The sequence below is a fragment of the Nyctibius grandis genome, chromosome 15, assembly GCF_013368605.1.
Source record: "Nyctibius grandis isolate bNycGra1 chromosome 15, bNycGra1.pri, whole genome shotgun sequence".
NCBI lineage: Eukaryota > Metazoa > Chordata > Aves > Nyctibiiformes > Nyctibiidae > Nyctibius > Nyctibius grandis.
This window is the reverse complement of record NC_090672.1, coordinates 4,177,622-4,194,621: the sequence shown is the minus strand read 5'-3', so window position 1 is coordinate 4,194,621 and position 17,000 is coordinate 4,177,622. Positions and strand designations below refer to the sequence as shown.

Genomic DNA, 17,000 nt, shown 5'->3' with positions numbered 1-17,000 from the left:
TTCTGAAGGCAGGCTGCTGGTAGACCCTTAAGAAGAAATTGCTGTAGTTCTATAAGGTAATTTTTTTCCTATGTACCCTATATTTCAGTATGGTTTTTTGTTTTAATTCTCATGGACTGCTGCCATCTGCAAAAACTGCCTGCAGGTATGGAGGTTGCACTCTAGCACTGTTTTTCTTCCTGATTTTCATATTCACTGTTCCAAAATAGATCTGGTGATTTTAGTTGATACTGGACTGTTCTAGCAGAAGTAAAAGCAGGGGGGAAGTGGTATACAATTAGCTTGTCTTGTAGGCACTGTTTGTGACAAAAGATTTAAGGGGAAAATCTATTTCTGGTAACTAAGCCACACCAGAATCACAATAGATTTATTATTTTTCTTTGTAAAATAATACTCAATTTTCAGTACATTTTTCAACGAAATCTCCCAAGAATTCAGTGAAATCTCCCAAGACACGGTTGATATTGTATACAGAGCTACAGCCTGTGCAGTTATACTGAAGATCAGATCCATAGAATTAAAGGAGCTCTGAATTATTTGGCCTTGGATAGTTCTTTACTGAGAAACTAACTTCTGTCAAAGGTAGGCAGGTTTTTATGATGGAAAGTCTTTTCTTGCTCTTGGCTTACACTGTTCTATATAGCTTCTTTTCTTCCTATGATTCTTTAGATACTCTCAAAGGAGAAGCAAACAATCTTTTTCTCATTGGTATGCATGGGGATATCTGTCTTCTGGACAGTCTTTGAAAACAAGCATATTGGGAACACTTGTGAGCAAAACAAGAAGAAAAGAGCTGGGAAACTAAGCAGTTACAAACTCCAGTACAAGCATAACCCCAAGGGTAGGTCTCAAACCAGGAGCCCGACACCACTTGCGTAAATAGTCCTTTGTGATTCCTCACCACCTTCTCATGTCTCACTGACGCAATTAATATTTTCCTTTGCAATCTGGCTGTGGGGCTGAATGGTTCATGGTTGGAGGTTCCATTGACCTGCCAGGGGGTATTTTCAATCGCTCTGTTCCTTGGAGCCTCTCTGGGATGCTTTTGAGTTGTTTTACTTCCAGTGTTTGAAATGCTGCTGTTCGAAGTTGCTTGACTGGAAGCAACGTGAACAAAAAAGTTAGGACACCAGCCCTTTCACCTCTGCATTACTAGTTAAATATTGATCCGGCATGGAAGCAAACTGAAGGCTTTCCTATCTCCTGGCTGCTATGTAAGTGATGTAATATATTTGGATTAACACAGTCCTTTTTCTGGTTTAACAAAAAATACAATGTCAGAATGCTGAAGGAAGTGTTACTGTCAGTAACCATCGGCATCTTCACTGGAAATTGTAGGAGACAATTCCATGGCAATACGAGACTGCAAAAATTTTGGGTTCCATAGTAAAATTGTGCATGAAGATCCATTCTCCTTGTTTGTTTTGGTTTTTGGGGGTTTTGTTCCCCCCCCCCCCCCCCTTAACAGGTAAATAGAAAAATGAATTAGGGTATCTTTCACTATTCAGAAATAAGGGTCCCTGCCCATTGTCATTTATTTTGTTGACAAAAAACTTTATTCCTTTCCCCAGGTGCTCTACTGCAACATAGGGTATGATTCCCTCCTTTCAGCAGTTGGAGACCATTGTTCTAATAGTAGGGTACTCTTTCGGGCTTCATACATCCCAAAATTCAAATTGCTTGGCATTTTCACTATAAATCAGTCACATGAGTCATACTAACTAACTGCCTCAAGCTGTCAAAGATCTACAGCCATAATCAAGTTGCTTTGAGTGTATGTGCACTGGTTTACTGTGGCAGCAGAATCCAGAAATTCCCTGGGGAGATGGTAGGCATTGCTGCTCCAAGGGAGAACAAGAACTGCAGCCTTTTCTATGGGTTGTAATGTGCTAGGAGCCAGTCATAGCCACCTACCCACATATGTTCTCTTTATACAGACATTATTAAAATAAATATTGTAGGATCTGGGTTATGATAACATGTTTAACACTTTATAGCTGAGGGTGTCAGCGCACTTTGCAAGTATGGAGTGATTAAATTGAGCAGTACCCAAGGGTGGTTCTTTCTGTGTGTTATAGATTGTGAAAGGAGAAAAAAAGGTGAAATGACGTCCTAAAGATCATGTGAAATCTGGAGAAGCGTATAGGAACAGTATCCCAAATTTCTTTATTACCAGCTTGATGCTTTTACTATGAATTTTCACTTGATAATGTCCAGCCCTGAGCACCTATCTCACTGACTTGAGGGCACTTTCAGGCAATAAAAATCTTTTGACTGTCTCTTACAAGAGATCGAATTATGTCCCAAGAAGGGAAAGCCTAAAGATCTCAGTGATGACAACAGAACTCCAGTCCACACAAAGCAAGTACAAGCAGAGAAAAAACCTACCAACCCTTCCATATATTTCTGGTGGCTGACTTACGGTCAGCAGCATGATTTAATTGCATCCTTATGGACCGCAACTTTATTTTTCTTGTCTTAAATAACCACAATACAATAGACGGGTGCGATTTGTATTGTTGCATTTCAGCTCCCTCTAGTGGGTTGCTTTAAAAATGATGGCTTCTACCAATGCGATTACGGAGATTAAAAAAGAAAAACGGGTCCAAACTACAAATACCAGCAGCTCTCAGCACAGTTGAGAGAGGACCCCGGACACACCCCTCTCAATTTTATTTTAGCAAATATTTTTGAAGATTTTTATTTTTCATATACAGCTATAAAAGGCCATGGGAAACAAAGCATTTTGAAATATCTCTGGATTTGCCTTTTTTTTTTTGGCTGCTATTTTTTTTTTTTCATTTGGTGGGTGGCCCTTTCTACCTCATAGCAGAGTGACAGTGGAAGAAGGACCCAAACCTTTAATCTTGTTTTGCAGTGAATTTCGCAGAAAGCAGCTGCAGCAGCAGCCTGGAAATCACCATGGAAAAAATCCTGAAAACAGAATTGAAAACTTCCATCCTGAAGGCATTTGGAAGCTCAGGAGGAGGATACATTAGCCAAGGCCAAGGTTATGAAACAGACAGTGGACGAGTATTTGTTAAAATCAACCACAAACCTCAGGTTAATGCTAGCAGATATTTAACTACTAATATTGTTGCATGTAGAGAGCTTTTTATTTTAAAAGCACCTGATTGTTAATAATTTAGAGTTCTGCATTTTCAGGCTGAATTTTAATTATTTCAGTTTTCTTTTAAAAGCTGTAGTCTATTTTTTATCAAGTATTAATGCAGCAGGTTTGGTTAATGCAAAATGAGGTGTAATGCGATGTGATAACCCTCAACAAGACGAATTGGCATTGCAATATGTGAAAAAGAGGCTACGTACAGAGCTGTTATTGTAGTGCTTAAGAGTTTGGAACATTCTAAAGCTGAATTTGCATTCACTGCATTCTTTTTCATGTTTCAGTTGGGAGGATAGAATAGTGGGAGGGAGGGAGGGAGGGAGGAAACAGGGTGCCAGTGCTAAAGTAATGTATTATTTTTAAAGCTACAGAGGTTTCAAATTTCCCCATTGCTTTTTGTATTTCTAGTAGTAAGATTCTAGTAATTTTTCAGGCCAAGTTCTTGACTTTTCTATTACTAAATGAATACAGTACTCAATGGCTTTTTGTAACACCAGAGTGCATCAGAAATTTGCTTTATCAATATCAAAAACATCCAAAAACTGTGAAGAACAGCATCTTTTACTTCAAAAATGTAACATACAGGCTTAATATTTGTACTGTCGTCTCCATCTGGCGGCCATTGACCCGCATGGAAAGAACCAGTTTAAGGAGTCAGTCTTTTACTTCATTTAGTAGTGGTCATCTGTGGTTTTGAAGGAAAAGGTCTTGGATATTACGCTCAGAGATGCTGTTATGTCTGAGTAGTTTGGTACCTCTGTAAGCAGCTGGAAATCATGGTGGAATGTGACATATCCTACTACGCTGGAATGAATTTGGGAAAAAAAAATTAGAATTAAGGTACTCGAGTCTCCCTGTGTGGACTGAAATCTTGCTGCAGCTACATTCTTTTATCAAGATGAATTAACTCCTAGTACTTGTTGCAGACAGCCATAGTTTAGCCCAAGGATATTCTTATTCCTTGACAGGCTAGAAAAATGTTTGAAGGGGAAATGGCAAGTTTGGAAGCTATCCAGAAAACCAATACTATGAGAGTGCCTCAGCCTATTAAAGTAATTGACCTACCTGGAGGAGGAGCAATGTTTGTCATGGAGTACCTAAAGATGAAGCACCTCAACAAGTATGTCTGTACATCTCTTTTTACTATGTTTTGGGGCATATTTTCTTCTATCTTTACAGTCAGTCAGAAAACTTCATGAGAAGAACCTCTCTGTTCTCTCAGGGCTGGAGCTTATATCTGTCAAGATCTGTGTGTGTGTCTGTGTATGTGTATGTATTAAAATATATATGCACATATCTATACGTGTGTGTATATACACTCCTTCCCCATATTTTGCTCTTCCCTGCCTGCCTGCCTGCAGTAGAAATGGCATGCTATTGCCAGCCTAGAGCTTTGAATGCTGGTCCACATGTGCTGAGATGCTACTAAAGTGAATGTGGTGATGGCTGAGTTTAGCTCATCTTTCCCTCCTGAGATTTTTTCATTTGAGTTTCTTTTCCCAGCCTATCAGTTTTCTTTAAACTTACAGACTTCTTATGTCTTTGAAATCTCTGGGTCTCTACGTATAATCTTCAAGTATGATTGAAGCCAGTCAACAAGGTCAAAGGCACTAGGGTGAGGAAGAACTAAATGGATAGATAACAAGAAGTTCCATTTTATCCATCAGCCAACTTGAATATGGAATTCAGGAGTCACAGGCTCCTGAACATAAGCTTTCAGAGTTATCTCCTTTGTTTGGGGCCTCTACAGGTACTAGTAATCATAATGGCTCTTCTGGCAGTTTGTCCAACCTATCTGTTTTGATTAGGAGAATAATGGCAATTCCAGTCTCCCCAGACAGTCCGTTCCAATCCCTCCCACTGTTTCTAGGAAAGATTTTCTAATGTCTAACCTCAGTCCTCCTGGTTGCAATTTTAAACCCGTTATTTTCTACCATTCTAGGCATGGAGAAGAAATGAGTTTCCTTCCTTGCAGCTCCTGTTCCGATATCTGTGCAATATGTTAACTGTTTTTTAGTTGTCTGTCTGCTACATTAAGCAACCTCAACTCAATCCTTGCTTCTTTTGAGACTTAGTAAACTTATTGCTGTTCAGCTGATCTCGAAGTATGAGGCCCAAAAGTAGATACCATGTTCTCTTCTCTGTTTATTAATGTGGAGCTGATAAGGAGGATTACTTGATCCTCCTGCACTCTGTGCTCCTGTTTATACAACCTTGTGTTCTGTTTACCTTTCTTGCAAGAGCATTGACTTAGGTTCATTTTCTTATCTGTTACAATCCATTTCTTCAGAGTTGTTGTCTAGTCATTTGCTCCCTGTTATGTACTTGTGAAGTTTATTAAGGTTCTATATTTGCCAAAAATATACTTGGTCATATTTAATTGAGATTTTTTTCCCCTGTAATATTTCATTTGCTTGTCTTGTTTCAGTTTTGTTTTGTTTTTTGATCCTACAGATATTCTTCAAAGCTTGGGGAGCAGATAGCAGATCTTCATCTGTATAACCAGAAACTTGGAGAGAAATTGAGAAAGGAGGGAAGCACGATTGGTAGAGTATTGATATCATGTACTAAACAAAAAATGAAATAATTCATTTGGCTGTGGTACAGTATTGCATTATAATTTTAATGATAATTAAAGTCAGTGCTTGGACACTGTTTCATGAGATAGGTCCCTCCTGTCCGTATGCCACACTTCTCAAATGTACATTATATACACAGATGCTATAATTACTATAGTAATTTATAACACATCCTTTTAACCTTGACAAAACTAAATTAATTTATTTTCAGTTGTTCATTCTGTATATACTTTGTTGTATAAATTTATGTGGATACTGAAATTTAGTAAGAAATAGTGCTAATATTTGATAGTTATTGCTTTCAGCATTTCAGAAGTCAAATTGAAAGTTTGGATGAGTTGTCTTTTTCAGCGTCAGTTAAACCTTTCAGCCTTATGAACCATCAATCTCTTAAATCTTGACTTTACAGACATCCTCTTTTTGTTTACTGTTCGTTCAGACAATTAACTTATTACAGAATATGGTCCCAGTTAGTAAACACATAATTAAGTTCCCCTTTAAAGATGTTGGGGATTACATTTTTGAACTCAAATATGTAGCAAAGTATACAACAATTGCTGCTCCTTGAAGAGAACTGTAATCCAGCAGTGTAAGGTCATGATCTAGTTTCTGTTGACTTCAATGAAGACATCTTCCATCGTTCTTTAGAAAGTAGATTAAGGCGTAAATTAAAGACGAAGCTATACAAAGAATTATTCTTCTTTGAGAGCTGTTAGTATTAAAATTTGAACTAGTCTATGTCTTTCCCATGACTTCGGGGATGGACTAGGTGCAACTCTTAGTGGTGGACATATTACAATCCATTATTTTTGAATGAAGGCCAAATTACTGGCAGGTCACAACTAATCTATGAATCATAAATAAGCCATGTTTAATGACAGCATGTTCAAGTGTCGGAACAGTGCATTGCGAATCTGTGATCTGGACTATGTTCCTGAATGTCAAACTCATTTATCCAAAGAAAAGGCACTAACTGTGACTAACTGTGCCTCCGTTTCCATTCAGTGTCTTCAAGCTTAAGAGAGTTCTTTCCATCTCTAAAGAGGTTTGTGACCATGAAATAACTGTAACGTATTGCTGAAAATTATTTCCTATGCCTATTCTCTGAAATGTAGTTCCATGTTTGCAAACTATGTAAGGATCTCAGACCTCCCAATAATTATTTTGTTTCTTAGGTAAAGGAGCAGGTCGCTCTGAGTCTCAGTATGTGGATAAGTTTGGATTCCATACAGCCACTTGCTGTGGTTATATACCACAGGTATGTTCCGTGCCTGTGAAAGCTAACATGTACTCGTATCGTTCTGTAAACTCCTTATATAAAAGCTTGTTTCCTTGGCCTTCAGCTTTATGGTCACAGTTTTACTTTCACTGTTTCATTCTGACCTGACAGTGAAGGGAATGCGATGGCCATTCAATGTGTGGGGCTTGCTACAGTGCATATAGCAAGCAGTGTATCGAATAGGAATTTGAAATTATGTGGTGGTTCTTTAGCTTGGTGATACTTAATAAGTATCCCTTCACAAACCTTGTCATGGTTTTGTTTTTTCTAAACCCCTGCTATATGGCTCTCAAATGGCAAAAGCCACTGCTTTTAGAGGGCCTCATCATGTAACACATCACGTAAGACATTGGAAAGCACTCTCAGAGATCAATCAGTCATTTGCTGGCTCTGCACATGGTAGAATTTCATTCTACTATTTAACTGAATGAACTTTCAATATCTCAAACTCTTTGCTAAGTACAACTTCTCACCAAATTAGAAATGCATTCCCAATAAAAATGAACCAATACTTCTGCATTTCCAGAAAGATTTTGGAATATAATACGGAGCAACTGAAATGAGCTTTCCGGAAACTCTCCCTCTAAAATACATAAAGGAAATTTGAATGAATGAAAATAGCCAGAACCTCAGCTTCTATCTCATGTTAAAGACAGCCCCACCTAAGCATGAAAGAGAGCGTCACTCCCAAAAGAACGATCAACCAGATGTCTAATAACATTGTGCATAGGTCATACTAACATTGTCTAGGCCATTGTGTCAGCATCAAACATTTTAACTTGCTATCTATCTATTATTAATACTGACTAAATATGTTTATTACAAATCTCTGTATCATGTTTTCTAGGTGAATGAATGGCAGAGCGATTGGCCTTCCTTCTTTATTCGTCACCGACTCCAAGCTCAATTGGATTTGATTGAAAAAGATTATGGAGATAGAGAAGCCAGAGAACTTTGGTCACAGCTAAAAGTACGAAACATGTCTTAAATCTTTTTCTTAGAATGTTAGAAAATATGTATCAATGGAATTTTAAAGGTGTTTCGTAAGAGATTTGCATAGCTTTTAATGAACAGCAGTAACTGGACTAGCTTCACAGCTGGTCCAACAACATTGTCAGCTGAAAGGAATTCATGTTGCTCTTTCAGTTTTTTAATACATAGTAAAAATAAGCCTGTAATTCAGCACTAACTTTTATTTCTTAGAATACAGCTAATAATAATAAAATGGTAAAGCCCATCTAATAACTTGGTGTTACAAAATATGTAAGATTCTGCTGCCCAGGCAGATCATTTTTTTTAAATTGGTCCAGGCTCATACCTGAGACTGTGGTTCAGGTCACACTCCATGCAGCACTTAGGAAATAGCCAGGAATGTATTCCTCTGCAAGCTCTACATCACAAGTTTGTTCCTTAATTCTGGTTAATTGGTACAGATGTTTACTGCTGCCCTTTTTGCCACTGAAACCTTTTAATTTAAATGAAATTTATATTCCTTGTGACAGCCAATACTATCCATGTCTAGAAACAATACATTAATACTAGATGTTGGTACTTCAAAAGCACTCCATGAGGACTGAAAACAGGCAGTATTGGACCAGCTTAGTCTCTTATATATTACAGTACTTTGTTTTATTTAACATTTTCTTCAAAGTTCTTTAATTGTTATGTGTTTGTTCATGCTCTTTCAGCTAAAGATTCCTGAAATGTTCTGTGATGTAGAAATTGTTCCTGCTCTCCTGCACGGGGACCTGTGGGCAGGAAATGTGGCTGAGGATGACTCTGGACCAATTATCTTTGACCCTGCTTGCTTCTATGGCCATTCAGAATTTGAACTGGCCATTGCTGGAATGTTTGGTGGGTTTAGCAGCTCTTTTTTCTCCACCTATCACAGTAAAATACCCAAAGCTCCAGGATTTGAGAAACGAAACAAATTGTACCAGCTCTTTAATTACATAAACCACTGGAACCATTTTGGTACTGGGTACAGAGGATCTACCCTAAATGTAATGAGAAAACTTTTAAAGTAACCAGATCGGTTTGAGAAATTCTGACATAGTCCCATTGTAATTAACAGCCCCTGCTTAACACAAACTAGAAATTAGTGTTGATGATAAAACACCTGACATGTAAAAGGCTCAGTACACTTTTGAGCCTCACTAAATCTTAAGAGTGATTGTGTAATTTTTAACTTTTACACTATTTGACTAGCACAAATTCATACCCTGCTGAAGGCAAAGACTGCATTGTTTGTGAAGACTCCACTAGGCTGGAAAAGTAGCATGACAGTCAGCTTAACCTTACCCTCCGTGGAGAGTATCACTTCTTAGCTGCTGCATTCCCACAGTTGTTTGCATCTTGCCACTTCTTCTGCTGCTCTATCAGCAGTTCATTATTGAGAGCTACTGTTGTGGGACTATGGCGCTCAAAGTAATAACTAGTTCCTTACTTCTCCCATTTTTTGTTGTGTTTTAGTTTTCTGTCTCTGTTTCCATCCCTTTTCCCGTTTATATTTCTGTCGTCTTTCCTTTCCCATGTTAAATGTTCCGATCCAAAATTTAAATCAGATTCTATGAATCTGAAAATGACAACATTCTCTTTTTGATTTAAAGAGTAGACAAAGCCCTTTGGACTGCACTTGACAAGCATATATAATTAATAACATTTTAAATATTTATTTTAATTTAATGTAATTTACTTACACGCTTTTGTTTTTCTCTTCCTATGAGAAACTAAATTACAGTGGTATTTCTTAGAAACGACGTCTCTGTAGTTCCTTGGTAATTAACCGTATGGTCAGAAGGTGGGCTGTTACCACACAAGTTTGATAATAACATATCGTAGTTTTAGTATGACTTTTTTCAGCTTTAAATGGCTGCACTATAAAGATTTCATAAACTTTAAAGTTAGATGTTGTAGTTTATACTATTTTTTAAAAGTGCACTTCATTCTCTGTAAGTATAATACAAATACTTAAAAAATTTAACTCCCTTTGAATTTGAGCTACAATTAGGGGAAGTTGTAACGGTGTGGTTATAACACTTAATACAATTATAACAGTGGGAAAGTGGAATAAGAGTTACAATACAGTTGAAATTGTAGCCAATAGCTAGAAGATCCAGGTCTGAGAAAACAGCAAAGTGCATGTGTACTAGTATTTATTGATGTTAACAAAAGTACATGTATTACATTGGAAAGTACATGTAAACTTAAGATTTCTCTTTCTCAAATAAAACACTTGCCTTGCAGAAACTAGGCATTTGGTGTACCTGCATTTTGTGATTGTGGTTTGAGTTACTGAATTTGATCCTGAAGATGAGATATTTGGGTGTGGATGGAGTAGCTGGATACTGGGACAGAGAAATTACCTGTCTAACATCCTGACCAGACTTAAGAGTCTCCCTGAATTTCCTTTATAATCAATGGAGAGAAACAAGCACCTCTGGAGGTGACTCATCTCACCCTGAGCACCCATTTTAGTTTGTCACTTGGCCTGATTCTTGGAGTTTATTTTCTGTTAAGTAAAAAGATAACCTGAGGTAATTTAAGTCATTATCTACTTTAGGCTCTGACTTTAGTATTCTGGATTTGGCAATGTGTCAAGAGAGAAGTGGAAAAGTAGTGCTGTTATCTGGTAAAATATTGAGTAGCTAGGGGAAAAGTGCATGGGAAAAGAAGAGTGGAGGGAGCCGTGGTCTGTCTTGGGCTGAAATATGACAAAATATCTTCCTGAGAAAGCTAATGGGAAAGAACCTGGCACGAGAGATAGTAACTTCTATGAGGGTGCAGCCATCTGTTTGAGTCTGCCCACTTGCTTCCCTTCTTTTTTGTAGTTGTAGCTTTCAGCATTCAAACTTTATTTCCAGAATTTTATGAGACTTAGATAATGAGTTATTATATTAACCATATAATTCAATGTTTTGGTGTGGATGGGGTAAGAAATGGAGAGGGTCACGGATAACGGCGTAATGCAGTTGCCTTCCACACGCCTTTTGCAACCAATGCAAAATGACTTGAGAGGCAAATTCCAGGCAGTTCTTCCTGGCATGAGAGAATTTCTGCGCTCGGTGGCCGAGCAGAAACGCGGGCAGAGCAGGGCTGATCCTGCCCAGACGGACCCGCAGCCTCCCCTCGGGTACCCGCCCTCCCCTCAGCCTGCCGCCGCTCCACCTGCCCGCCCTCCCCTCAGCCTGCCGCCCCTCAGCGATCCCGCCCTCCCCTCAGCCTGCCGCCGCTCCACCTGCCCGCCCTCCCCTCAGCACCCGCCCGCCCTGCGGCAGCGGGGCGGGGCCGCGCGCGGGCGCGCCGCCGTCTCTGCCTCCTTTCGTCCCGCGCGGCGCCCCGTAGGAGGGAGGTTGCGCCCGGCAGCGCGCGGGGTGGGGTGTGGGGAGCGCAGCGACGGTTGCCGGGGTAATGTGCGCGGGAGCTCCCGGCTCTCCTCGGGTGGGGTGTGAGGGCGTCGCTCGCCGTCCCCGGTGCTGTCGCCGGCCTCGTCGCCACCCCCGAGAGCCGCCCGCTGTGCGGGACGGCCGGGGAGGCAGGGTAGGGCTGGGCCGGGCCTCCGCTCCGCGGCGCCTGGCGCGGAGGGGCGCGGTGGGCCGCATGGCGGCGGGCGGGGCCGGGCCGTGTGTGAGGGGCGGCCGTGTCGCCTGAGGGGAGCGGTCGCCTCTGCTGCGCCCAGCGGGAGGGGTAGCGAGACTGACCGGCTGTTGTTCTGCCCAGCTCTTGCGGGAGGCGCTGGCGGCCGGGCTCGGGCATGGCTTTGGACGAGATGGATGGAGCGGGGTCGGGGCCGGAGGAAGGCAAGAATGAGGAGCCGGGTGACATCGCCACGAGAAGTATCCTGGAGAGTTTCACAGAGAGCCAGGAAGTCCGCGGGCTCATCGGTAACCTGAAGGGAGTCTTTGAGGATCTGGTGACTCGAGAAATGACTGTGGAAAAATTCATAGGTAAGCACATCATCTAAAGGGAGCATGTTCTTATATTGCTTAAAGGAACTTATTACCAAAAAAGGACTAAGCCACTAATTTTGGATTAGTGGTAATGCTTTATCAACAGGTAGTTTAGATTTACTTTTTTTACTAATTTTGTTTTCCGGATATATATTCCACTATCATGTGGTATTTAACTACTGTAAATAAAAACCCAGGACTTGATTTTAAGAAATCTGAATTTTGACCCATGCTTAGCTTCCAGTTTCCTATTCAAATACAGGCAATAATTTAAAGTTTGTGTGTCTGTCAAATAAAGTCATTTTTGTACCTAATTACTTGTTAAAAATGCATATATTTTGAGCTTTAAAGTGGAAATTTCATATTTGTACTTCTGTATTTCATAGGAAATATGAAGGGCAGCTGAATTCATACAGATCATGTAATTGTTTCTGAGTGGAGGCAACTTGGATCTGACTTAGTAGCAGAGCGTTTGTACCATATAATGAAAGCTATTCTGCTTCTAGACCTCAGCTGAATGTAGCAGTGGTATAATTACATGCATGTAGCAGTGACCTAGGTAATTAGCCTATTATAATGCACATCTGTGTATTGGATCCAATTTTCTGACCAGATGATTTGCAAAAGTTTCATGTATTTACAAATCAAATTAAGTGGACTAGCATTTTGCAAGCACTTTTGCAAAAATGGTGAAATTGCAAAAACTTACTGTTGAAATATTGATCCAGTGTCTGTGTTTTTGACAAAAAGAAACTAGGTAAGCAAACAATAAACCAGAAACCCCAAAATTTGGAGATCTGACCCTGCAGAAGTTAGTCGGTGGGATTATATTCGATTGACTTAACTGACTGTTCCATCTGAGAAGGTTAATGATGAACATGTAACTGTTCGGAAGGAAGTAGCAAGAACACTCGTATTTGTGTTGATCGTTCCCTGTCACAGGTGAAATGGTAGACTTTGAGGGGATAGAAAAGCCATTCCTGAAAAAATCTCAGGCCTTTTGTCTGAAAGGCCGCCATCTCCTCCAGCCCATCATCTTGCTGTGCTTCTCTGTCTCTGGTATCATATGTACTGCCTCTGTATTTATGAACTCCCTGCATGCGTATCATTGCCCAGTAAATACAGTGCTAATGTACTTAAAACTGATCAATACTGCACATGTTCAATATTTGGTTATAATATTTAGTGTCATAAGGTATCATTTGATCTTTCTTGGGCAAAATGTCCCAAATATGGTAAAAGGCCAAATATGTGAGATACAATGTTGAAGCTTAGGGAATACTTTTAATCTGGATGCAGATAACACAGTAATGGTCAGTTACAGAAGATTTTAATGCGTGTCTCCAAAGCATTCACAAAAACATGTGATGCTCATTTGTTTTGTGAACTGCTAGAAATTTGGAAGATAGTTTAATCTGCAACTGTAATTTTGTAGAAAAATTTAGGAAGATCTTTTTTTTGAAATAATAACGTTAGAAGAACTGCTTTTCTGTTCATTCTCTTCAGCATTTAGATTTGGGGTTTTACTTTAGATTGCCAGACCGTGATCTGGGAAAACAATTTGGCAAGATAAGGAGTTTGCTGTTGAATTCCACTTGTGCTTGACAGCTATTACTTTGAGAGTTGATGGAATTTCTTGTATTCACTAGTTCTGTTATTTGTACGCAGCTTAAGGTATCATTAATTACAATGGGAAGTTAGTGATGATTAGGAGCTCAGGCTTCTCTCTTGGTAGGAGACAGCACTATAGTACAAGTTACTGCAAGGATACTCTTGGACTGGCTGGTATCTTGAAAGCAGTTGTGCAGTGTCATCCAGTGGTCAACTACAGCACTGTTGAAGTTGAGTTATGTCTTAAATCTAAGTGTTGATGTGACAAGCGGAGAAAAAGGATAGAGAGCAAAATTGTTTGAGAGAGAAACAAATGTAGGAAAAGGAGACGTTCAGAAGATATTTTAGTTTTCTAATTAAAAAGTTATTTTTTGACCAAATATCTAAAATGACCCAGGCAATCTCCAGTGCAGTACTGGATCACTTGATGATCTCTTCTGAAATCCAGCTTTCATTTCTGTAGCTGCTTTTCATTGATTCTAGGTTTAAATTGAAATGCATTTGTTTCTAAAAACTGTGGCAAGTTGTTTTTAGTTTTTGTCAATATTCAGTTTCAATTTGTCTTTCCTCAAGTCAGTTCCCAAAAGGAAGATAATATATTACTGGGAGCACGGTAAAGTAAGTAATGTGAAAAGTTTAGAGGAGCACAGATAGTAATAGCTACAGTTAGTATTTGTCCAGGTTAAAATGTGTCAAGGATTCTTTGTTCTTTGCTGAATAATTTCCTGTGTTCTATTTCAAATAAAAAACTAGCTCTGAGAATTGTGAAGAGCACCTTCACTTGCAAAATAATACCAAATTGGGTTTTTTCCTGCCATAGTCAGGTAGCTCAAAACAAAAAGATAAGAATTTTGCAGTGCCCACACCCTGTGTCAGTACAGATCCTCAGTGGTGGAACTATATGTTTAAATCTGTTCCAGGCACGGGCAGGAAGATAGCCTTGTGGTGAAACCCAGTGTGTCCAGGGAGAATTTCCCCATGGCTGTATTAACTTCAGGGTCAGAAAAGTGTCGTGCTGCTACACTTCTTGATGTTGAGATATCTTTGTGCATGTGTTTTTAAATACAATCAGTAATTTGACACGCTAACAAATAGAATAGTGTGTAAAAGTAAGTGGGATTCCGTATGTTAATAAGAAGATGTGAACAGCAAGGCAGAAAAGTGTAAAGCAGCATTCTGATTGCTGTGTGGGTAGGAGTGCAGTGTAAAGCTGGTACACCAGGAGCAGCCACAGTCTATAGCGGTTTAATGTTTTCTGTTGCAGAGTTCCATCAGAAATGGTGTGCTGGTAACTTGCTCTTAGGAAAAGAGAGCCACAAAGAGCTCTGCTGTGAAGGACAGCAACAAACTGAGTGATTGCTTGCTTTATCTAGCTATGGGAGTTGTCCATGGGAACTTGAGAGACTCCTGGAAGGGACTTTATGATGCAGTGTAGGTAAATGATTGCACTAAGGAAGTGGACAGACTGTGTTTTCACAGTTACTTCTCTAGTTTTCTTACTTTTTGACCTCGCTTACAGGTGGTGGCACTTAGCTCAAGGATACTGAAATCTTAAGCTAAAGCTGTCTGGAATCAGGGCTGTATCTCACAATTAATGCCTGTTAAGAGCCTTTGATTTGAATAGCTTATTACAGGTGTCTTTTCATTTTCAGGTATAATGGACAAGTATCAGGAGCAACCTCACTTGTTGGATCGCCACTTAGGTAGGAATGTCATCTTTAAATAATTTTTGTGTATATACTTGAAAATCTGTTAAACTAGAAGGTCCGTATTTGCATTACAAGATTGCTGTGGTTGATATTACTTAGATGACTACTATCTCCATCTTTATTATTATAAGTATGAGAAACTGTAAGCTAACTGCATGTAGTCTCACTAGTTTTCCTCTCATTTCATTAGAGTGGATGATGAATTCATTGTTGGATATAGTACGGGACAATGGATCTCCCCCTCCTCTAGTTCACCTGGCTTTTAAATTCCTTTACATCATTACAAAGGTAAAAAAACCCACATTTAACATTCTGTAAGTGAAATGTGTAAGTTTCCAATATTTCAATTGTTTAAATAAGTTTAAAAAATTCTACATTTTAAAAAATAGTAAAATAAATATCTAAATAATGCAATGAAATATTTTAAACTGTACTGTGAAAGGTAAGTTCTGTTCTTCATCATTTTCATGATAGCTTATGCTATTTAATGATCCAGAGCAGGAAAAAGCAAGGTGTGAATGTGAAAAAAAAGTTGCAGACATTGAGATACTGAGTGATAAAACAAGAGTCATAATGTTAAAAAGAAGAGTAAAGTATGATGAAGAGTTAGATGGATTGTGGAATTTCCATCTGAGCATAAGAAAACATTTTTTGACTGTGAGGGCTGAACACTGGAATAGATTGGTCGGAGAGGCTGTGGAGTCTCCATCTGTGGAGATAACGACTACCCTACTGGACATGGTCCCGGGCAGCCTGCTGTAGGTGACTGTGCTTTAGCAGGAGAGTTTTACTAGACAGTCTCCAGAGGTCCCTTGTTTTAAAGTTATAGAATTATCATTCCATTACTACTTAGTACTTACTATGTTTGCTACTTTAGTATTTACTACAAGCTACTTACTGTTTGTAAACATGCAAAAATCTGAAGGTATTTAAGATCTTAGTTCATATCCTTACTGTTCTTACTACATGAGGTTCATATACAAGAAGCTTCTCAAGGGGTCTTCTCTTTTTCCCCAGTACTTGATGATGTCAGATGGCTTACTAAGTTTTGAAATTTTCTGCTGCAGGTGAGAGGGTACAAACGTTTCCTCCCACTGTTTCCTCATGAAGTAGGTGATCTACAGCCTGTTTTGGATATGCTTGTAGACCAGAACCCAAAAGACTCTGAGGTGAGAACTTGCTGTACTTCTTGTTTAACTTTTATGTCTCCATCAGAAAAAGCTGATGAATGGTGTAAGAAAAAAATCTGGAAGAAAATGTATAAAGCAGTGATATAGCCTGTCGGGTGTTAACTGAACATCTGGATTTGGTATGAAAGGCATCTTGTCGAAAGCGAAATGTCTTATTGAAGGAGAGGTCTTGTGGTTTTCTTTCATGGGATATGTTCTAAGGATTTAGAAGTGAGGCAGTTGAGGTGCAAGTAAAATCTTTAAACGCTCTTATAAGGGAACAAATCAATTGAAACAACAGTAATAAGAAAGGCAGTAAAAGATATTGGACTTATAAAAGGAGTAACTGAAAAATCCTCTTCCTGCTATGCATATCATTAACGGTCACGTTGACTTAGCTTGAAGTCATAAAAGTAAAATCACAGGAAACAGTATTTTAGGTTTTATGTATTTATTCCTGTTTCTTAATATAAACAGACTTTTTTAAACCTTTGGATTTTGTCAAAGTCAGTGTGAGAACTTCTATTTTGGTGAGGAAATGAAGAAGATAGTTAATTTCCCTTGTTTAATTTCATAAAAT

At 39.1% G+C, this 17,000-nt stretch overlaps 2 protein-coding genes across 3 annotated transcripts in view; both read left to right on the top strand.

The window, feature by feature from the left end:
* The first annotated feature begins 2,845 nt into the window (after window positions 1–2,845).
* On the top strand, window positions 2,846–10,234 carry FN3K (fructosamine 3 kinase). Its single transcript, XM_068413161.1, has 6 exons — window positions 2,846–3,063; window positions 4,093–4,244; window positions 5,579–5,670; window positions 6,879–6,961; window positions 7,830–7,952; window positions 8,671–10,234. Exons 1-6 carry the CDS (start codon window positions 2,923–2,925, stop codon window positions 9,007–9,009), a joined length of 930 nt encoding a protein of 309 aa, XP_068269262.1. The 5' UTR covers window positions 2,846–2,922; the 3' UTR covers window positions 9,010–10,234.
* A 1,087-nt stretch (window positions 10,235–11,321) lies between these two features.
* TBCD (tubulin folding cofactor D) overlaps window positions 11,322–17,000 on the top strand; it is a 129,019-nt gene continuing 123,340 nt past the window's right edge. The window contains exons 1-5 of one of the 2 annotated variants that reach the window (XM_068413043.1): window positions 11,322–11,389; window positions 11,702–11,928; window positions 15,195–15,245; window positions 15,442–15,539; window positions 16,319–16,420. In XM_068413043.1, coding sequence (XP_068269144.1) covers window positions 11,736–11,928; window positions 15,195–15,245; window positions 15,442–15,539; window positions 16,319–16,420 — 444 coding nt within the window. In that variant the 5' untranslated portion in view covers window positions 11,322–11,389; window positions 11,702–11,735. Of the gene's footprint in view, window positions 11,390–11,436; window positions 11,522–11,701; window positions 11,929–15,194; window positions 15,246–15,441; window positions 15,540–16,318; window positions 16,421–17,000 lie in introns of those variants that run through there. The other variant, XM_068413044.1, reaches the window with a different exon arrangement.